Consider the following 23,373-nt stretch of genomic DNA (forward strand, 5'->3'; position numbering starts at 1 on the left):
TCCGTGCTAAGGTCTGTGGCCGTTTGTCTGGCTATCAAATCCGCAAAAGCGTTCCCTTTCCCCACATCATCTATGACCTTGCGATGTGCTGCACATTTCATGATAGCTAACTGTTTAGGGAGTGAGAGTGCCGAAAGTAATTGCACTATCAAGGGGCCATGCTGAATCTTGGTCCCATGTGAGGTCAGGAACCCTCTTTCTGACCAAAGCTTTTCAAAGTTGTGAGCCACCCCAAATGCGTACTGACTATCAGTATATATATTGACTCTATGCCCTTGGGAAAGTTCACAAGCTCGGGTCAGCGCTATAATCTCTGCGGCCTGCTCGGAGTTATGCGAAATTCTCTTAGTTTCGACAACTTTGCTCAATGTAGTAACTGCATAAGCAGCTGTAGATGTACCATTCGAAAGTTTGAAGCAGGAGCCATCACAAAACAGCTCCCCTTCTGCATTATCCAAAGGAGTATCTATGAGATCTATCCTGCCCTTCGTTTCTTGTTCAGTGGTATACAGGCAGTCATGTAATTCTTCGCCACCGCAAACAGTATTTTGCGGGAAAGGTAAGAGTTCAGCCGGATTGAGAACACCTCTTAATTTGGATGTGAGGGGCAAACAGAATTAGTTCATACCTTGTTAACCGTGCTAAGGTGAGGTGTTGCGTTTGAGTTTTATTGAATAGAATATCAACAGAGTGAGGCACCATCAAAATCAAATCATGGCCTAGGACCATTCCCTCACTCTGTTTTACGGACGCGGCAGCAGCAGCAACAGCACGCAAACATCTTGGCAAAGCGCATGCGACAGGATCAAGGGCGGAGGAGTAGTAGCCGCATGGCCTATTCTTCCCTCCGTGTTCCTGTGTTAACACAGCCAAAGCACATCCATCACATTCATGCACAAACAACACAAAGGCCTTGTCATAATTTGGAGTACCCAGAACCGGTGCCGAACATAGCGTGGTTTTGAGAAGCTCAAATGATCGTTGATGTTCCAATTCCCATAGCAGTGGCAGAGAAATGCCCTTCTTCGTCAAAGCCAACATCGGTTTTATCACTAGTGCGAAATTTGGGATCCACAACCTACAGTAAGAAGCCATACCTATCAGGGCTCTGACTTCCTTCTGTGTATTTGGAACAGACATGCCAGAAATGTGTTTTATTCTTTCAGGTGTCAATCTTCTCCCCTCCTTTGACAGGAGGTAACCCAAATAGGCAACCTCCTGACAACAATATTGAAATTTCTTAAGCGAAGCTTTGTGACCATTTTTAGCTAGATGAACAAGCAACAGTATAGTGCCTTCTTTACAGGCATTCTCAGAATCTGCAGCCAAAAGCAAATCGTCAACATATTGAAGCAGCGTGCAAGTAGGTGGCAATTCAAGGGTGTCAAGCGGCTCTTCAAAGCTCTACTATAAATACTGGGACTTTCAGTATACCCTTGAGGTGCCCTTGTAAATGTAAATGAGCGTCCCCCCAAGGTGAACGCAAACAGATATCTGCTTTCTTTATGTATAGGAATACTAAAGAAGGCGTTTTTCAGATCCACAACGCTAAAGTGCGTAGCCGTAGCAGGGATCATTGTCAATATCGTCGTCACATCAGGCACAATAGGAAATTGTGGGGCGACCACTCGGTTAATAGCACGAAGATCAATTATAAACCGGTATGGAATTGCATTGTCGCCTTTCTTATATACCGGTAAGATCGGACTGTTACACAAACTACCTGTAATCTCCTCGATCACCCCACGATGTACAAAATCGGAGACAATGCATTTCAAAGCACGTTCGCCTTCGACTGATATTTTATACTGCGGAATGCATGGCAGTTTCACCCCATGTTTCAGGCTCAATCTGTAACACTCCGACATCATTGTCGTCCACCGCCCACAAACATTCCGGGACAATGCTAAACTCGGGAGGTAAAGGTCGAATCAGAAACTGAGAATTAGGAAGTTGCTGTGGTGAAACCGTCAGCTGTACTCCATCCAAAGAACAATGTATTACTGCGTTCAATTTCTTTAACAAATTCAACCCCAGCAAATTCTCTCCACAGTTTGAAGTGAGAAGAAAGGGACAATGGTCCGTAAAGGGACCCAAAGAAACGGACACCGGTACAGAAACCGGACAGACAGTTGGTACACCAGAAAACCCTACGGAAACATTTGTTTGCCCTGACAGTGGGATGTTTGGAACCCGAGAATGATCAATGGAGCACTTCTGTGCTCCAGTATCAATCAAAAACTGGTGTTTCCTATTCCCTACTAATAATTCAACGTAGGAGCCTTTCTGACTAATGGGAATAGGCGAAGTTTCCAATCCCTGCTTCGGGCAATCCTAATGGAACAGAGCCTCGTCAGAAGGAAGCTCTTCAGAAAGGTAGGCAGCAGAAGGGTGATCAAATATGTTTCTCGAGTCCATACTCGAGGTCTGATTTTCCCGTGAAAAAGGTTGCTGAGAATCTTGTAAAAGCTGACCTCTATCAGGGCCCCCAGCTCCAGGGCGGCCCCTAGGTCGTCTACCCATACCCCCAAAAGTACTGTTTGACCTCTGGTGAAGGACAGGGCACTGTGCTCGCCAATGACCTTCCTGGCGGCAATAAGCACATTGATTAATATTCACAGGACTCAAAGGAGTATTACCTTTTGGGACGTACTGACCTCTAGTCTGTGTCGTACCCCCTCTGGGGTTTCTAACAATTTGCTGCAATAATACTTTGGTTTTCAAATCTCCCTTTCTCTTTTCAATTTTCTCCTTCTCATTGTTAACACGGTTCTCATAATACTGAGCCATGTGCAAAACCTCAGATTGAGATTTTGCCTGCCAAGCGCTCTCAGAGGACATAATTTGTGACTGGATGTCAGGTAACAATCCACGTACAAATTTGTCCACGAACAACCTTTTCCCTGACTCTGTACCTAAATCCTGTCCACTGAAGTCAGAAAATACCTGCTCGAATCTATTAAAAAATTCGGTGGCGCCTTCAGTTTTCCCTTGGACACAGGCCGTAAACGTGTCCCAAATAATCCTTTTCTCTGGAATTATAGTTTTTAGTTTCGTAACAATCCTATCAGGTAAAGTAAGTATTACCTGTGGTGGTTTCTCGCCAGCTGCTCTTTCTCCATCAATTCTAATCATATTTGCCCACGTATCTCCCAGCCCCGGCACATCATCTATTGTCCGAACCTGTTTCCATACATCTACGGGTAGGAGTACAGGGAATAACAAGTCAATGTCACTCAAGGTGAACACAGAGGACTGTAAAACGGACTCTATTTCTTTGTAAAACCCCGTCGGGTTTTTCCTAATATCGGGAACTGATTGTCTAATTGTGTTCACTTCCTGTCGTGAAAACGGGACGTGAACAAATTGTGATACATAATGTGCAGGGATATCCACAGCGGGGGCACCAGTCCCAGCGTTGGCGGGGATCTCAACTTTTGGGACAAAGGTCAGAGGAACCTCTCTCATAGGCAACTGAGATATAGGTACCTCCGGCCGCTTACTAAGCAATAGAGCCAGGTCGAGCGCTAAGGCAGCTGTCGAAGTATCGGGCGAAAAAGCCCTTTTACAAATCCCCAATAATTCTATGGGGCAACTAACCCTCTTCCTTACATATTCCTCTTGCAGGTGCTGTACCATCACCTGAATTACCTTTCTTTGCATTTCTACTGTATACTGACTATACGTGTCATACACTTCGTCTGGCGGTATTGACGAATCCAAGATCCATTGAACCACGTCCTTAGTACAAATTCGTACTTCCTCAGGTGCCGCTCTACGGCACGGGAGGAACCGTGTCTGTACATATATTCTATCATCTTCATCGTCCTCATCTCGCGACTTTTCAAAGTCTTTCCTAAACTCAAACAATTTTTCAACATGCCCATATACTTTCTGCTCTGTGTCCCTCGAAAGTGCCAAAGCATTCAGATCTCTCACCCCTTGTGGAAGATCTGAATTTTGTAATCTACCCCACATCACACATAAAAGAGTCCCCAGACCTTCGATAAAGACATTTTTCTCGGGAAAACTATTCAAATTAGATAATGTGGAAAAAACATTAACTTGATCACCTTTCTCCATGCAATGCCTAGCCCATGCAAACAATTCCTGTTTCTTATCTGCAGAAACAGTACTACGGGTCACAATCTTTGATCCTGCACCTGGATCGACTTCAATCAATACGGGGCCACTCGGGAGCGGAGGTATAGGTAAATTTAACAAAGGTGCAACCATCGGTGCAGGGGGAAGGGGCGGTGCGATAGGCGGAGGAACAACAACCAAAGGACTAGGAACAATAGGTTGTATAGGGGGAACAGGAGTAACAACAGGAGCGACAACAGGAACGGGCAGGGCTCCAAAAATAGGAGCATACAGAGGTGGCACTGAGGCATCGGGCCTGCGTTCATTTAATAACTTCTCAATAAATTCTTCAGAAACATGGAAATCTTTAGAGGGGTACATTTTTTGGACTCCGAGTGAAAAGGCTCTATCCATATTTTTAACTAATTCTGACCGCTTTTCTTTATCATATAATAATGCTTTTTCAGCGTTTGTTTTATGACGACGTGCATGTTTATCCCTACTTTTAAGCTGCTGTAATGCTTCTTTCTTCCAATTCTGTAACACATCAAAGGCTGCTGGTCTAGCCTTTTTCTTTAACAAGATCGATTCTAAGTATTCGATACCGGGGATCTCAAAACTACCGTTGATTGGCCACTGAAATCCGGAGGCATGTCTGGTCTGTCTGTGCCAAATATCATTAAATACTATACTTCCAATGCCATACTTACAGTACATAGTACACGCCGGCGACCCCTCCTGTGGTGCCGGGCGGCTAAATTCCAAGGATTTTCGATTGCTGCGGAACAGAGCCCTAAAGCAGCTAGACAATTTCCCAGGCATTTCACAAAAAAATGGTGTTACCTGGTTCAATAATTGTGTCTGCAGATACAATACGCCAAATTCAAATTGTCAGGGTTAAATTAAGAGCCGGGTCACGACTGCACCTGACCAAACCTAAGGAGGACCGTACGGTTTACCAAAGAACTTACCTAACAAATTTTACCTTGGCCCTCATTACGACCCTGGCAGAAATCGTGGTGCAATATGCACCATGGAGCACGGCGGAAAGCTGCCGATAGCGCCATGGGGGTTGGCGGATTTACTGCCCCATTCCGACCTTGGCGGGGCGGTAAATCCCCATTCCCCATTTTACCCTTCCCCATCCCCATTTTTTCCCCATAGGGTATAATGGGAGTGGGGAAGGCGTTAATTACGCCACCGTAAAATACGGTGGCATAATTAACAACAAGGTCCCGTAGCACCATGGATTTCTCCGCCCGGAAAAACCAGGCGGAAACCGCTCCATGGCGCTACGGGAACTCGTAGTAGGGCGGACGGGTCCGCCGCGAATACCGCTGGCGTAAACCCACTCCGCCAGGGTCGTAATGAGGGCCCTTGTGTTTGGTGGTTTCGGCAAATCTGCCCGCCTCAAAATTGGACCCTCGTCAAGATGCCGTGTCAGACCACACGACTATCGTCCAAGGATCGGATCGTGCAGCGCTGCCGAGGTATCGCGTCTCGATCGGTCCGGCCCACAGAATCACACCGTCCGATCCCGGTTCGATAGTCTGCGTCAACCTTCAATGATCCGGCATCAATCTTGAGGGTCCCTATTCGGGCGCCAACTGTGGAAACAGAGAAATTGATATGAGGCCGGGAAGCCCAAAGGAAACACACCAACACAGGTTACAAAGAACATACAAAGCGCTTTATTCAAAGATACAACAATTACCAAAAAGTCAATTGACAAACGGATAGCTATTCGGCCCTCAGAGTAACAGAACGAACTATCAACAGTAGTTTGCCGTGTTAGTGTGAGAGACCGTACATTGGGGTACTCAGGTTTTTATACTTTTTATCCAGCTCTGGCCAACCCCCTCGCGGGTTAACCATTCCTAGAACCAGGCCTACAGTTCGTTGCCAGGTCGATCCCATAATGTATGCATTTCGATCAGTTTCGCTGATACAGTTGTCCATTTACACATAGGTCAGGGAGAGGACAAGGTCTTAGTTCGCGACCCCAACAAGTGGCCTGCAGGCATATTACTTATTCATGTGTGCGGAGGTCACAACGGCCAGAATCCCACTCGAAATGTCATTCGGCCTCCATTTTGTTGTTCAGGGTGACTTCCACACTACAAGAAAACCTAAAATGGCGGCTAAATCCAAGATGGCGGTTCACACAATACATTAAGGTCAAGACCTTGCCGCGGAATCTATTTACACGATGTTTTTTAGACAACTTGGCGTAGGCCAACATACATTCAAACAATGCGATTGGAGGTATAATATTATTTCGATTTTGACACAGTCACCACGAGAACCTCACCTGGTTGGGCATCTCTAGGCCAACATCATTCCAGAACACCTCGCACACCAGAAAAGACCAACGTGACCTGAAAAGGAAGAAAGAGTACAGGTTAGCAAGTAAAAGACAAAACAGCACCACACTTAGCGCGTTACCTAACAAATCGTAGTACGCCCTTGCGTCCTCCATTCCGGCAGGAGCTCGATCCAAGCTACGCACACGCCAAAACTCCACTAACCTAAGGGGGGGTAAGGAAAAGACATTAACCACAAGAAAGGAAGGCAAGGACATATAAAGACTGCGACAATAAGACCTACCTTTACAAACACTTGAATGGGCTCTCACCAGTGAAGTAACTCGGACGCTCAAGCCCGCAGAAGACTACACACCTCTGCAAAGAAGGCAGGATGAAGAGCATGCTAGACATCAAAACAAGGTGAGGAGAGGGCCATCGGGTCGAACCCAGGGCAGGTGGGAGGAGACTGCACCTGATCTTAAATCCAGTCCACCTGTGCTTTCAGGCCCGACATCCATCGAAGGCACCACCCGGGATCGGGAAGGGGTCCAGGGCGAATCGAGAAACCAGGGCTGACTGGCATCCCCGTGGATATCAGGTGAGGGTAACACATTAGTAGAGTTCCTTACCACATCTACAATCCACCACTGGATGTCGTTGGCAGTGTGATGTGCGTCTACATAATGATTGACTAAGGGTGCAGATAGTGTTTTGCACCTGATTCTGAAGCGATGCTCTGAAATTCTGATGTGCACTTGGCGGGCAGTTTGGCCAACATAACGTAGGCCACATGGGCATTCAATGCAGTAAATGACCTGCTTGCTGTTGCAGTTTATGAGAGTCAAAAAGTCCAAGTTTTGGTACCAATTTGGAAATCTTTAATTTTCTTGGTAAAGCAGCAGACTGAGGAGGAACCACATGGGAAATGGCCGACCGTGGTTCTCAGATCCCAAAGTTCCATTCTGGTTGCTGTTTGTTTAAAGTTGGAGTGTACAAGTTTGTCTTGAATATGTTTGGATCTTTTGAAAGCAAACCATGGCAATTGAGTATCAGGGAGGCTTAGTTTAGCGATTGGCCAGTACTTTGAAATACATTTTGTTGATTTGAAATGTCTGTGGTCCATGCGTAATATCACAGGTAATCCAGTCTTTTTCAATGGTTTTGGAATCTGTGATGTTGGGAGATAGCAGGATGTCACGATCTGTAAAGCGTGCTCGTTTTTTTGCCTGATTAATGAGTCTTTTGGGGTATCCTCTCTCTACAAGATGTATACTGAGTTTGTCAGATTGGTCATAAAAGTCACATAAATCAGTACAGTTTCTTCTTATGCAAAGAAATTGACCATAGAGCAAGTTGTCCCGAAGGTGACGCAGGTGATTGCTTGAATAATGTAGCAGTGTATTTCTAGCAGTAGTTTTTCGATGGAGACTGCATTGGAGTTTGCCTGCATTATGTTGGATGGTTAAGTCCAAAAATGTAATAGCTTTATCGCTAAACTCCATGGTAAATTAAATGTTCCTGTTATTTAACAAGACCAGGAACAACTCAGCTCTGACTCAAGCCGTTCCATATAAAGATGATATCATCTATGTGCCATTTCCAATTTGTTACATAGTTCCTGTATGAATTTTTTTCTGACAGAATAATGACTGTTTCAAAATTGGACATGAAAAGAATCGCTAAACTGGGGGCAAATGCTGCCCCCATTGCTCTTCCTTTTGTTTGCAAATAAAATTGGCCGTTGCATTCAAATAAGTTTTTGCATTAAGCTAAAGTCATGAGTTCCAAAATGAAATTGTGTCAAACACGTTCTTGTAAGTCAAATTGAGTCAGTGTCTCATGCATACAGTTGAGAGCCTGATCTTGAGGTATGCTCGTATATAGGGATTTAATATCCATTGTTACTAGTCTTTGGGTAGTTGGGTCAAATGGTTGGTTCTCAAAAAATTGAATGGAATGAGTTGTATCTCTTAGGTATGTTTCAGTTTGTGCACTCAGTTGTTTTAAAATAAAGTGTCAATTAATTTGCACAGCGGCTCAAGTATAGATCCACAGCCTGATATTATGGGTCTTCTTGGAGAGTTGTCTGGATTTTTGTGTATTTTTGGTAAGGCGTACATGGTTGGTGTACAACCTTGACTGGTGATAAGGTATTTCGATTGGTTGTCAGTAATCCAATTTCGCTCATGAGCAAATTGGACCGCACTTTCTATCTCTTGTTTGATTTAATTGGAGGGATCTTTTTTGAGCTTCTTGTAGCTTTCTTGATCTTGAAGCAATTCATTCATCATCGATAAGTATTGGGCATTGGTCATAATGAAAATGTCTCCGCCTTTGTTGGCTGGTTTAATAATTATGGTGGTATTTTTGGATTGTTCAATAAGGGCTTTATGTTCCTCCCGAGATTGGTTGTACTTAAGGGTGCTTATTTTGGTTTTAAGTATTTCGGGATCTCTTAGAATACATTTCCCAAAGGTTAAGATCTCTTTGGGAACTTCATTGTCTTCATTGTCTTGAGGTCTGAAGGCGGAAGGTATACGTAAGCCTGTGTCTAGATTTAGTACCTGTTTGGTGAGATCTTGGAAAAACACTTTCAGTTCTGAGAAACCTGCGGATCTCCATTTCTGTTTGAAACCAGTCCGTGTTTTGTGTGGGTACAAATGATAATCCTTTTGAAACAACTGAAATGTGTGGCAGTGTTATGTCAAGGCTAGCCAAATAAAAAATGGGCATTTGGTCTTGACAGCTGATTAGCGGATCCGACGTCTCCTGCCCCACCTTTGTTGTCATGGTGGGCCGAAGGGTGTGTACCAACCATGGTTGCCCCCAATAAGGGCCTCCTTGCCCACCTCTGCCTAAAAAAGGAAGTGGAGGGGGGCAATTTCCAAAATGTTGTTGCAGGTGGTACCTTGATTGATCGTCTGAGCTACTGCTGCTACAGTTGGAAAAGGACACCCAACAACGTCTCCCTTTGTTTTTTTGTTGTTGTGAAGTGGCCTGTTTTTTAACAGCGTCTATAAACTCATCTGTGGTGTAGGGAAATATTTTCTCTAATTTAAAATCGTTTGTCTTTATGTATTTTTTTTGTCTTTTTTGTGACTGTTGCTGTTTTGAATTCATCAAATGCTTTATTGGTTTCTTTAAGCTGATCAAAAGCATTGGTGATAGCTGTATTTTCTAGGAACTGTTTTCCTTCTAGATCTAATTCTTTCTGAATATCAAGACTTAATCGTTGAGCAGTTGTGATTGTTAGGACCATGAGTTCCTGGCTGCACTTGATCACAATGTGGCTGAATGTTGTAGTGTATTCCTTGTCTGTTAAAAAAAAGACAAGGTTCATTGCGAACAATCAGACCAGCTGGAATAGTGTCTGCCTTTAAATAATCACGTAGGAAGTGCCCGTGCAACTCTGTACAGAATTTTTTCTTATTCCATTTATGCAAGTCCTCAGAGCATGTAATCTGGGCTGCAACAAGATTTGTCATGGTAGGATCAAAGATCGATGGTCCCCTAATAACCTCCGCTGTCTGTTCAAGTGAATAACCGAAGGTCTGGTTTTCAGCCATAATCTATAGAAAGATTTTATTTGAATGAAGTTGTAATGTGTCCTCCGTCATGCACCAACGCACCTCCAGGAAAACCAAACAAATGAAGGGCTAGGGGCAGTCAAAGAAAAAAGAAAAGAAAAACTCTGGGCTTAAGTACACATGTATGTAGCCAGAAAACGCATTTGTTACTGTTTTTTTTGTGTATTAATTCCCCAAGTAAACGGGTTGCTGAAAGGTTGCATACAAAAAGGTGGGGAAGGTACTATTAAGCAAGGTGGAGTGGGACACACGTCTAAACACAAACAACAGCCTCCACTGTGTTGAAACAGTGAGTTCAGTAAATCATACATTTAAAATGTTGTGTGTATCTATTATGATATCACAATAATTCTGATAAGAGCCAGCTTAAATTCTGATAGCCATCAAGAGATTGTATCATAAACTGTATACATTTATTCAGTTTCAAAAAAGAAACGTTAATAGACTTTGTAACAACAAAAAAATGTGTTTGGTATAAGGAAGCACATATTTGAAGAGGTTAATATATACACAAAAATAATGTGTGTACACAGAAAAAGAACATGTATTAAAACAGTTGAACAAAGTCACACAGGCTAGTAAGCAAAAAGTTCTAAAGAATAAATAAGAAATTGAGTGAAAAGAACAGTTTTTACAATAAGGAAAGAGATTAGGAAATTCTAAATTTCTAATATCTTGGTTGAGCTTATCAAACACAAAGCAGGTCTGCCTACGTCCTGATGTCCAAAGGGACATCCACAACACGTTTCGGCAACAGTGGCACCTGCCGGGCGGTGAGTTCAAAAGATGCCTTCCTCGGGCTAATGAACAACTGGACCCTGTCGGGAAGCAGACATAAAAAAGGAACAATGAAGTCTACTGGTGGCTTGCAGAATAAGTTTGACTGTGTATCTTTATTGAATCATTTTCTGTTATTTGGACTGCTTTGTTCCTTTCAGTCCCTAATTTTCAGCTTACCCATACGTGGGGGTACAATCTTTAGGGAACAAGCTGTGTATGACCACGGAGGTGCAAAAAATGCAGTTCGGGACGTGACGCTGTTTACAACTCGTCTGTGTCTGAGAGAGTCCTGTTGATATTAATCCAGGCATGTATTTGGACTTGGAATGCAGTGATGAAGTAACTCAACATAGTGAGGGAAAACAGGATCCTGCAAAAAGACAAGAAGTAAATGTGTCTGTGTCTGGCTGTATCATGTCTCAAGTGTGGAAGTACTAGTAAGCGCGCAGTGTTGCAAAAAGTATGGAGCCTACCTTAAGAAGAAGGGGACTAAGAGTCTTGAAAAGGTTGTGCAGAAAACATCGATTTCAATAGTCAGCTATCGGAATACACTACAACATACAGCCACATTGCGATCAAGTGCAGCCGGGACTTCATGGTCCTAACGATCAGAACTGCTCAACAATTAAGTCCTGATATTCAGAAAGAATTAGATCTAGAAGAAAAAAAGTTCCTCGAAAATACAGCTATCACCAACCAATGAATATGTGTCTAGGTAGACCTCAGCAGCTGTGTTTTATAAGCTGCACAATGTGATTCATCATTAGTACCCGGCACGCGTGGCTGAACAGGAATACTGTGTGGTGATTGGCTCATTTGTGAGCCATACCACACGGTATTCCCGTCCACGCCGTGCGTGCCGGCTACTCTGTTCCCGGCGAGGGGCGTGGCAGCCCCTCAGCCAATGAGTAGGCTCGAAACGGGGCAATCCCCGCTCCGAGCCTCCCCATGGCTGGAGGCTTCCTTCGTTCCGCATCGGGGACGCAGGTAAGATTTTTTTTTCTTCCCCAGCCTTTCCTCCCTCCTCCCTCCCCACCCCACTTACCTTCTATCCCACGGTCTCTGGCGGGGGACGATGGAAACCTCCAGCCGTGTGGAGACTCGGAACAGGGTCATCCCCGCTCCAAGCCTCCACACGGCTGGAGGCTTCCATCGTCCCCCGCTGGAGACCGCTGTACGTTTTTTTTAAATTCTTCCTCCCCATTCCCTCCCTTCCGCCCTCCTGACCCCACTTACCTTCTTTTTTCTTCTGGTCTTGGAAGCGAACGCGCTGGGAACACTTCTGTTCCCAGCGCGTCCGCTCCCGATGGCCGCCATGGAAAGGGAAAACGGACTATGTTTTCACTTTCCATGGCGGCGGCCATTTTTTTTGCCGTTTTTTTCTTTTCTTTTTCGGAACAGAAAAAAAGCAATTAGTACCCCAGTCTAACGGGCCAGGGAACTAATCGCAATAAGCCACTCTTTGGCAGGCCATACCGCCCCAAGGTGATGTCCCTGGGGCACCGTTAAGGCCCTCACGCTATAACTCGCCCCGGGGGCATTACCTGGGGCGGTATTGGCCTGCCACCTCGTGGCTTATTGCCACAGTATCTCATGGGTACTTACTCTAGCTCTCCTGTTAATCATTTCACAAATACAGAATAGTACCTAGGGTAAAACACATGGGCATTTGAGACCAGTTTCAGCTGACATTTTGTCCAGTTTGGTTTGAACTAAAGAGTTCTGCGTTACTTCTGACTCTGCCGTCTGTAGGCGGTATGGCCATTGGAACTTTTGTTGTATGTATAAAGTTGTGCATACCTGCCACCACCACCAAGATGTACTGCAATCCATTGCATATATGGAGTTAAACATATTACACCTGAATGTCTTTCCCACATTATTCTGCTGCCAGATGATGTAGCACCTGCAGTTTGCTTGATCTTTTGAGGAAAAGTCTGGCGTGTACCAATCTTGGTAAAGGGTGGGTGTCATTCCTCCATTTCCTACATGGGCAAGTCTGTGGCAAATGCAAGCCACGTTGAGAACAGTACATATAGTGTGACTAGCAGTCATGTTCATCCAACCAAAGGTTATCTGAGTACAGGCAGCATCCCATTAAGACCAGGATAATGTTCTGATTAAGGGGCTGCATCTTGTATAATGGGTAGTTCTTGTAATGAGGAGAACGATTGGGCCGTTATCTGATTGCCTAGTCTTCATGTAAATTCAGCCATAGAGGTGAAAACAGCTGCCTGTTCAGCAGGTTTTTCCTTTCAACATTTCATCTTGAAGGAGTTAGTGAGCAGTACACTTCACTATTGCTGTCTATTTGGGCGTCTGCATACCATCTAGTTGGGTGGAGACATACATGTTATCCTAATCAGGGAAATCCTCTCTGCTTCCACTGCTTGAAGACATTCTTTGGCAGCCCAAAAGGGTTCCATTAGTAAATGTCATTCCGAAAACTTGGTTGGTTAGCTAACATGCATGCAAAAGTTAGAGCTACCAAATGTGAAATCTGTGTCAAGCACAAATGTAATAATGGGACACTTTCAATTACAGGTTGAGGATAATAGACAGCCTATCCTGCGATCAATATCCCTTTGATCTCATGGAAACAGAACCCATCAAGACAATCATTTTGGTCAAGAGTATTTAAGGCCAATTTGAGAAGGTTTTAATAGTTTGAGCGAGTGTATTTGTAATAGCTACACCGACACGGGGCTCGCCAATAGTTAGACTAGGCAAGAGAGCATCAGGATTTTAAACAGTACAATGTGTCACGTCAATATGAGAAGAATTCAAGACTAACATTGCATTTTCCGTTTAGCATGGACGTGAAATCGGTTGCATTTTGGTTTTCAATGACAGTTTGGTGATAGCATGTGGGATTGCAACCTCCACTTACTAACCAAAGACAGTGCATTCACATTGTTGCACACTAACACTAACGCGTCTTCAGTGACAACTTGCTATAAGGAGGAAAACCAGCAGAAACTCGGTCAAGTGCTGTCCTTTAAGTTGTGAGTGGACAGTGTTTCTCATTATGAAAATGAATTTCTGTAATGACAGTTTAGTGTTAATTTCTAATTCTAGCCAGGAAACTCCAGGACTGATGCATCAGTGCGTGCACCGGTTCCTGCAGTGTAAGCCTGTTTCGCCTCTGTTTGTCATGCCAATGGAGCTGGTTATTTTAGTTGTGTTCATTTCTGGATTATACACATCTGCATTATCGCTGTGGGCATGTGTACCTTAAGTATGGCTTCTTCATTAGTTGTAGTTAACAGCCAGTCTCCTTCTGTAATGTCATGCTCTAAGTACTGGAGCCTTTCTCAATGCAATTGTAACGCCTGTTTGTATGCTTTATGACCCTTGTGAGCTAACGCTCTTAGTAACACACCTGTACCATGTTAGCTAGCATCATAGGTTGGTAAAGGTAAAAGGGGCGCATTAATGTACTGAACCAGCACACACTACAAATGGAGCTTTATATCATTGAGATGTTTCCTTAAAAGCTAACAAAATAGTATCCCTGTGCAAGGTGGGTCCGGGATTATTGCATCCCACGGTAGGAACATGTGAACAGGTATTTGCTATCTGTGTGTACGTGCGTAGATCAAAAAGCAGAAGAATGATCAACAACAGTAACGTCGGGATCTGATGGTACAATACAAGAACATCTCGACTTGTCCAAGTCTATAGGTTTTCCGTTTGGACTTCTTCTCAGGGGCAATTGGAGTGTGTGCATGGACTACTATTTGGGACTCTTAATCCTTGCATTATTAGTGAATGCACGCTGGGGAGATCCCTCCCTCTGCCTCAGAGTGAATCGCTTAGAAGGATCCACTTGTAGTCAAACAGATCCAGCCTTATGAATGTACCATTCTTCATTATTGTCTTAGCACCATAGACTATCATCAGCTGGGGCAACAGTGAGATATAGGGATGCGTGTTTATCTTTGGGATCTAGGGCTGGTGGTGGAAGATCCTGCATTAGTACCCGGCACGAGCGGCTAAACAGGAATACTGTGTGGTGATTGGCTCATTTGCAGGCCATACCACACAGTATTCCCGTCCACGCCGTGCGTGCCGACTACTCTGTTCCCTGCAAGGGGCTTGGCAGCCCCTCAGCCAATGAGTAGGCTCGAAACGGGGCAATTCCCGCTCCGAGCCTCCCCATGGCTGGAGGCTTCCTTCGTCCCCCGCCGGGGACGCAGGTAAGATTTTTTTTTCCCCAGCTTTTCCCCCCTCCCCACCCCACTTACCTTCTATCCCGCGGTCTCTGGCGGGGGATGATGGAAACCTCCAGCCGTGTGGAGACTCGGAGCGGGGCCATCCCCACTCCAAGCCTCCACACGGCTGGAGTCTTCCATCGTCCCCCGCCGGAGACCGCGCTACGTTTTTTTTTCTTCCTCCCCATCCCCTCCCTTCCCCCCTCCCGACCCCACTTACCTTCTTTTTTCTTCTGGTCTCGGAAGCGAATGCGCTTGGAACAATTCTGTTCCCAGCGCGTCCACTCCCGATGGCCGCCATGGAAAGGGAAAACGGACTACGTTTTCCCTTTCCATGGCGGCGGCCATTTTTTTGCCTTTTTTTTTTTTATGTTCCGAAACGTGTTTCGGAACAGAAAAAAAAAGCAATTAGTACCCCGGTCTAACGGGCCGGGGTACTAATGGCAATAAGCCACTCGGTGGCGGGCCAACACCGCCCCGAGGTAATGCCCCCGGGGCACCGTTAGGGCCCTCGCTGCGCTCGGGCCTGGAACTCGCCCCGGGGGCATTACCTAGGGCGGTATCGGCCCGCCACCGCGTGGCTTATTGCCACAGTGTTGCCAGTATAGCCTCAGTATCTTTATTGGGAATATTAAGGAACACTGTGTTTGGTGTACACGATGTAGTAGAATTTAATTTACATAAACTATCTCAACCTAACAAATTCACCAGTGCAGATTATCACAACAAAAATGCATGTTGGTTGTAATGAGATCCAGTGTAACAGATACATGTTGCTAACGGGATGTGGCACATGCGTTTCAGAAATACTTACAGAGGGATACTCAGAAAGCTATACATCTTATTGCGGATTTACTATCAGCTGTGTCAACCAGACATGCAGCAGGCTGCCCTTCTGCAACACACTGCGCATAGGGACCCATAGGATTAATGAGTTTGAAGGGATGTGTGTCAAACTTATCTCTATAGCTTCCCTAAAATTGAAAAGAGGAAATGGGTGGGGGGAGGCCAGCTGAGAGTTCTGCAGTGAGGGGCATATACAGGAGTTGCAGGAGTGTCTGTCCACTGCATCAGATAAGGTACAGGGGCAGACCAGGTACTGCAACATGATTCCCTGCAGCAGCAAAGGTAGGCCCGGGAAACTGGGCATCAGCAAAAAAGGCCTGCTGGGAAATCACATAGATGCCAATATTATATGTTAAATGTTTGATGAGAATTTGAGTGAAAAAAGAGTATTGATATCTCTAGAAATAGGATCTTTAAGGTTGTTTTATATTTTTATATTGACATATCCGTCAAATGTTTTATTTGGCATGTGTTAATATCTGTGACAAGGAATACACTTTTTTTTTGATTATCTGAGAAACATACAGCATACTACAAGCATGTTATAAATAAATCATGTGCCTTGTCTGGCAAGGTTATTGAGAGACGTCATATCTTTTTTACAGAATCAGTGGTAAAATCATTATCATAGAAGGGAAACATGTTCCTTTTCGGGAACGTAAAAGGTTTATCTACAGCATACGTGTGTCATTGTGTATGCTTTTGTTGTGTGGGAAACACATGCTATGGCTCAAAGATGGTCTAAAGAGGGTTTACCCTTCTGGAACTGATGTGTTTTTTTTGCACAGGGGTTTGATTTGTGAAATGGCAACATAGTCTTAAAGCGGCATTACAGAATGTTTGCACAAGTGCAATTAACACGAGTGCATACATTTGTCTAGTGCACAATAGATATGCTTTTAATGCATGTTTGCACCAGGGCAGTGTTTGCTTTAGTCGTAGTCCTTTACCCAGGGCAAACATGTATTGCAAGAAGATGTGTTTTGCATAGGGCAATGTTCTGGCCAAATCCTACTTGCTTGCACCAGTGCAAAGTTTCTACAATACCGCTAGCGAACTCATCATACCACAATGTATCAACTGAAAGCATGTAAATGCTGCCAAACCATCAGTATTAATGGAGTCAGAAGTTGTCCTCTCAGAGCAGTTTCTATCACCTATTTTTTATTGCATTATGGCGTCATCGCAATTTAAACATTTTTCATTTTAGAAAGTACATTATGTGCCAGTGTTCGGATATAATAATTGCGTCCTTTCTTTTCAGGGAAACCCATTGTCTCAATATCCAACGTTACAGAGTGGAGTCAGTAGAAACACGCGGGCACACGTGAACTCTCACCTTTCTCAGGGCAACGAGGCTGCCTTCGAAGACATGCAACACAATGATGTCTTCATGGCCGAGTATGTCTTTGTACTGGACTCGGATGAAGAAGAAAGCATGCTTACAGACACCAAGGAACAGCCACATATCAGCACAAAGCAGCTTCCAGCCCAGCCCCTTGCTATGTCCCAGACTTCAAAAGATGCCCATGTGGCAAAAAGAACTGATGACAAGATGAAAGTTGTGGCCCCACAAGAGGTAATTTAACACTAACACCATATCTTGCAGAATGACTTTTAAGTATGTTGATCATTTAAATGCCTTTATTCGTATAGGAACAGAAACGTGATACGCTATGCTGAAAGTATTTAACCCCTTTACTGCTGGGCTATTATGCATGTGCATGCAAATAGCGAGGTTACGTAACTCAAATTCTTCCTTGCCTGCAAATGAAACTGTTATGAATCAATTAACTTTGGCCCGTATGCAAGAAATTTCAAAAGCGGCCGAAATGCTCTGCTGTTTAAATGTATCAATATGTATTCCATATACATACATTTGCATGGAGCAATTTCAGGCCTCTGGTAAATCGAATACATGGAACTAATTGAGAGAAAGGACCATGCCAGTGGGACGTGGAATACACTGCTTTGCAGATGCTGGTAAATGCTTTGTTATTCAGCATTTACTTTAGCATCTGAACAGTCACACAGGGATGCATACACCGCACATGAATTGCAAAGACTCAGGGGCCGATTCTAAGCTCATGATCAAAAGAGTGTGGAAATACGACATTCTCCCCTCCAGTTTCCAGCACCACCATTCTGAAGTGGGTTAAAGTATTGGAGGTGAGATGTTGTGCTTTCCAGCAGCTAAAGCTGCTAACATCCCTTGCCGTGTGGAAACATGTGCTTCAGTGGCATTGCAGGCATTTCTTAAGACTGCCACTTTTCTAATTAAGAACGTTTTTTTAAACTATCATTAAACTAGAAAAGTGCTGCTGCAGTTTAAGAAATGTTAAAGTGTGCAGTTGAGTTTAACGGCACCTCAAAGGTGCTGTATTTTAACCAGGGGTGTCATTTCACCAAAATGCCAGGGGTAGCTGAAGTGACATCACATGACCCTTGACCCCCTGATGACATCACAGGACATGATGCCATTTGACCCCCCCCCCCAAAGTGATATCGCGGGAAGTGACGGAACACGACCTTTCACTGGTTGACAAAGCAGGAAGTGGCATCACGTAGCAATGTACACTACGAAAAATATGGTTACAATATCGATATCGCTATCGCTATAATGTGATGTACATTTCATACATGAATGGATCACCATATGTATCGTTAGGATCAGTGTGTATAGGCCCATATTACGAAATTACTGTGAATGCAAGCAGACGTCCATGACCAAATGATAATGACGTGTTATTATATAGCACTTACATCGCGCTTAATATAGAACAAATATACATTCAATATCACCCAATCTGTGTTGGTACTCATTTATCGACCTCAGAAGGATGAAAGGCTGAGTGGAGGTGTTTAAGAACAGACTAAATCAGTGAATCCCCTCCTGAAGTGTGCCTGAAATAAACCTTTAATGAGTCTAGCAATTATTGTATAGAATTCCAGAAAGACACATTATTTGGTATTCCTATTCTTTGTCATTTAGGGTCAGTGCTGAAATTGTTAGACTTGTGGCACTCCTGTTCTTATTTTTCTTTTTTTTAAGCCAGCCACTCCAGATGTAAAGAGCCACATGGTGCTGGCCACAGCCCAGGAGCTTGCATTACCAAAAAAGAAATGTTTCTTTTTTTATAGGTCGCAAGTGAGACCTCATAGGTCGCAGTTGCGACCTCTGGTGACCCCTAAATGATGTCCCTGATTGTAACTCCTTTTTTTGTTGTGCTAAACGAGTGTTGCCGAAAGGTGAATCCCCTCCACGTGCATGCCCTGTATTCCTGATGGTTGCTAGAGCTGTTGTCAAGCCATAAATCAGGCAAATGCAAAAGCTGAGGCTTTCATTTCTCGCACCACATTCTTTTTTTATCAGAATGTTGTGTTTGTATGTAAAGAGTTCCACCTGAAAGAACACTTTCTTAGGTTTGCATGCACCTCAGAATCGTTCCCTCAATTGGATAGATTACGTTAAAAGAATAGAAATTGCACAGGGTTTGGACAATAGATTTCCATCCTTAATACTAATTCTATGGTGCATGCAAAAATAGCAAAATAGCAAAAATTATAAAAATGGAAAAGTGTTACTCTGCTGCGTAGCAACACTTTTCTTTAAATGCACCATATTTTGTTGAAAACAGAATGTGGCAGCCTGGCATCAAAGTTTCGGCTTTTGCATGTGACTGGTATACTGCCTAATAACGTCCTTGTGACCATCAGGAAAGCAGGTCAGACACTGCAAAGGGATTCTCCTTTCTGAATCCTGGGGGTTGTATGTCTAAATATAGGAGCTAAAATATGGCACCTGTGAGGTAAAACTACTGCACACGCTGTTCATATTTAAGTAATTTCCCAGACTACAGTAGCACTTTTCTAATTTACTGAAAGTTTAAGGACACTTTTGTAAATCAGCCTAATGGTACACTTCTAAGAAATGATGGCATTCATACTTACTGTTGCATACGGTGCCACCACAATAGATTTTAGAAGCTTTTTCTGCCGGAAAGCACGACTGCTCCCTTCCAATCAATCCTTCCTCTCAAAATGGTGGTGCTGGAAACTGGAGGGGAGAATGTTGGATTTCCACACGACTTTTCACACAAGCTTAGAATCACTCAGTGGTCAATTATGAAATCTACTAATAAAAGTGTTACTGTGTGTGTGCCACTGCAGGTGAAAAAGAACCCTGCATTATGTAGGCAGATTGATTCAAAGATCTGTCCACACACATAGCTTTGTGCGCTCAAATTCATCCCACCTGCAGAATTTGCTAGCGGTGTGTCAGGGGATTCACTGACACACATCAAGGTGCAGCCATATTAACAAAAAAGAAAACAATTAATTTTAATATGAAACCGTTCCTGCAGCTTTTTTCACTGCACCTGTTCACCATTACAGCCAGGCATGGGGTACATTACTATGCTGGTAGGGGCCTGCCTATATCCCCAGTTACGTTTCTCAGCTGAAAATTAAAATAATCATATATAAGTATTTCATTTTTTTATTTTTTTATAGCAATGATCTAGCTCAAGAGCAGCTATGCACTTTACAAGGGAATGTGTCTGCATTGAGCTTGGTATTTTATACAATAGCATATATATATATATATATATATATTAGTTGTAGGGACATTAAGGTGAGCAATAAATTGTAACAAAACTCTTGAAATTCAAGGAAAAACTTTAGTTGCAGGGATGTTAAGGTGAGAATTGAATGCAACAAACCCCCTGAAATTCAGCTAAAGCCACCTTAACTTCGCACCCCCTGTTCTTTGCGCAGCCTAATACCACAATGATGACAACAATGACGGAAAACAGGAAAAAGGTGCTTGGGTGAGGGGTACAATCGTGGTTACATGATATAGTGAACCAGAATGTGTTTTCCATAGGTGCGGGTATGCCCAAACGCAATGACGTGTTTTCCCCTAAATTATTGACCAATCACCTAAATCAAAGAGAACAAGTTTCTGCGAGCAGCCGTAGCCATGTAAAGGAAAGGCCCAATCACTTTGAAAACTGCATTGACGCAGCTACGTGGCTTCGCACCCATTTCTAACAGGTAGTCAGATCATGTAACAGTTTTGCATTTACACTATATCTTGAATGTGTGCATTTTTCTAATGGATCCAAGTAGACAGTATAAACTTCAATTAGTACCCGACAAGGGATAATCGGATTGTTACAAACAATGCGATTGGTCCTCACCGGGTCCTTAGCATCCAGGCAAGGTACTGTGCACCACTACATCCCTTGGTGTCTGGTTTGTAAATGGCTGCCATGGAAAGAGAGAATGGACTACATGTACTCAGTTCTCCCTTTCCTTAGCGGCTATTTTCTTTGCTTTTTTTTCTATCTTGTTAATGGACGTCATGTAAAGGGAGAATAGACTATATATAGTCCATTCTCCGGTTCCATGGTGGCCATCTTCTTTGTTTTCTTTTACTGTTTTAAATGGCCGCCATCGAAAGGGTGAACTCACTTCATATCCCATTCCATTGCAGGCATTGTTTTTTTTTCTTCTTTATCCAGTTTGTGAAAGGCTGGAGTGTCTTCAAACGAATAAAGACACTATTATTACCCCAGGATGAAGTGGATGAAGACTTCCGGCAGATGCATTGCATCAGAAAAAAAGATCCTGGGAAGGCATCTCGAGCATCCAAGTGGTACTGCTTGAGATAGAATCAGCACATCTGTTAACACTTCATGAAAAGCTCCTCTCTGAACCTCTCTAGCATTTCTAATAACTTGTCAAATATAGTGTTCCATCTCTGCCAGTGTTTGAAGACTTTGGTGTTGCTAACAGCACCTTGAATGGACGCAGGTTGATTGTGCACAACCACCGCTAACAGGTACAGTGAAGATATAAGACCACATATAAGCCAAAACAAATCTGCAGCCCAGTATGGTCCAGACCATATCATGCAATTTGCAATACACATCATCCACATCATCCTAGGTGACTCGCACCAGATGATTTTTCATGATTGATGTTCCCAAGCTTTCTGACGGAACATTAGAAGGGCCATGCCTTAGTGTTTTCTGTGCAATGTTAGAAATATTCAAATGTAGAACTGGTGAAGGAAAAAATATAAAATAACCAAAAACACAACTTTTAAAAGACAATGCCACAACAAATGAAGCTGCCTCACTGAACCTCTCTAGCATTTCTTATAACTCTTCAAATAGAGTGTTTCATTGCTGCAGGTGTTTGAAAACTCTGGCTGTTGCTAGCACCTCCTTTAATTGATGGAGGTTGATTCTACACAACCACCAATCACAGTTACAGTAAAGATATAAAAGCACATGTAAGCCAAAAAAGACTGCAGCCCAGTATGGTCCAGACCATCTCATGCAATTTCCAATACGAATCATCCACATCCTCGCAGGTGACTTGCACCAGATGATTTATCATAATTGATGTTCCCAAGCTTTCTGACGGAACATTAGAAGGGCCATTGTCTTAGTGTTTTCTTGTACAATTTTACACATATTCAAATGTACAACTGGTTACAAAAATATAAAATAACAAAAATGACAACTCTAAAAAGACAGTGGTATGGAGGTAGCCATGCCACTTTTAGCGACATGGCTACCCCCATACTGGGTACCGGATCTGGGTTCCAGGAATAGGGAATTACCAGGCCATTCCTACCTTGGAGGGCCCGGTAATTCCCTTTCCCTGGACCCCGACCCGGTACATACCCATTACCATTTGTGCCCCCATAGGGCTCAATGGGAATGGGGAGGATGCTAACAATGGGCCTGTTAATGACGGGCCCGTTGTTAACATCCTGGTCTGCTAGCGGGTCCCGCTAAGGCCCCTGGTTTTACTAGACGTCCTTAGTGGGACCCGCGAGCAGACCTCGTAATGAGGCGGTAGAGGGTTAACGGTGCCTGCAGCTCTACCAGCACCAATAACCCTCTACCGCATGGGTTGTAATGAGGCCCAATGCCACAAAAAATTAAGCCGCCTCTCTGAACCTCTTTATCAGTTCTAATAACTTTTCAAATAGACATATTCAAATGTCCAACTGGTGACAAAAATATAAAATAATAAAAATGACAACTCTAAAAAGACAATGCCACAAAAATGGAAGCCTCATCTCTGAACCGCTCAAGCATTTCTAAATACTATTGAAATAGAGTGCTCCACTGCTGTCAGTATTTGAAGACTCTGGCTGTTGCTGGCAGCACTTTTAATGGAAGGAGGTTGATTCTGCACAACCACTGCTCACAGATACAGTGAAGATATAAGACCAAATATGAACCAAAAAAGGCTGCAGCCTGTATGGTCCAGACTATGTCATGCAATTTCCAATATGCATCATCCAGAAAACTCTCACCAAACGATATTTATCATAATTGATGTTCCCAAGCTTCACATCCCATTCCATGGCAGACATCTTTTTCATTTCTTTTTTTTTCTTTTGCAAAATGCCGGAGTGTCTTCAACCGAATAAAGACACTATAAGTACCCCAGGATGAAGTAGCTGAATACTTCCGGTAGATGATTTGCATCAGAAAGAAAATATCATGTGACGGCATCTCGCTCATCCAAGTG

General features: G+C 43.6%; 1 protein-coding gene across 2 annotated transcripts in view; it reads left to right on the forward strand.

The window, feature by feature from the left end:
• MLIP (muscular LMNA interacting protein) overlaps nt 1-23,373 on the forward strand; it is a 2,218,014-nt gene that overhangs the window by 1,552,272 nt on the left and 642,369 nt on the right. For both annotated transcript variants that reach the window (XM_069606136.1, XM_069606137.1), the window contains exon 5: nt 17,081-17,395. In XM_069606136.1, coding sequence (XP_069462237.1) covers nt 17,081-17,395 — 315 coding nt within the window. The remainder of the gene's footprint in view (nt 1-17,080; nt 17,396-23,373) is intronic.

This window comes from Ambystoma mexicanum, chromosome 4p (genome assembly GCF_040938575.1).
Source record: "Ambystoma mexicanum isolate Mex_15411 chromosome 4p, UKY_AmexF1_1, whole genome shotgun sequence".
Taxonomy (NCBI): Eukaryota; Metazoa; Chordata; class Amphibia; order Caudata; family Ambystomatidae; genus Ambystoma; species Ambystoma mexicanum.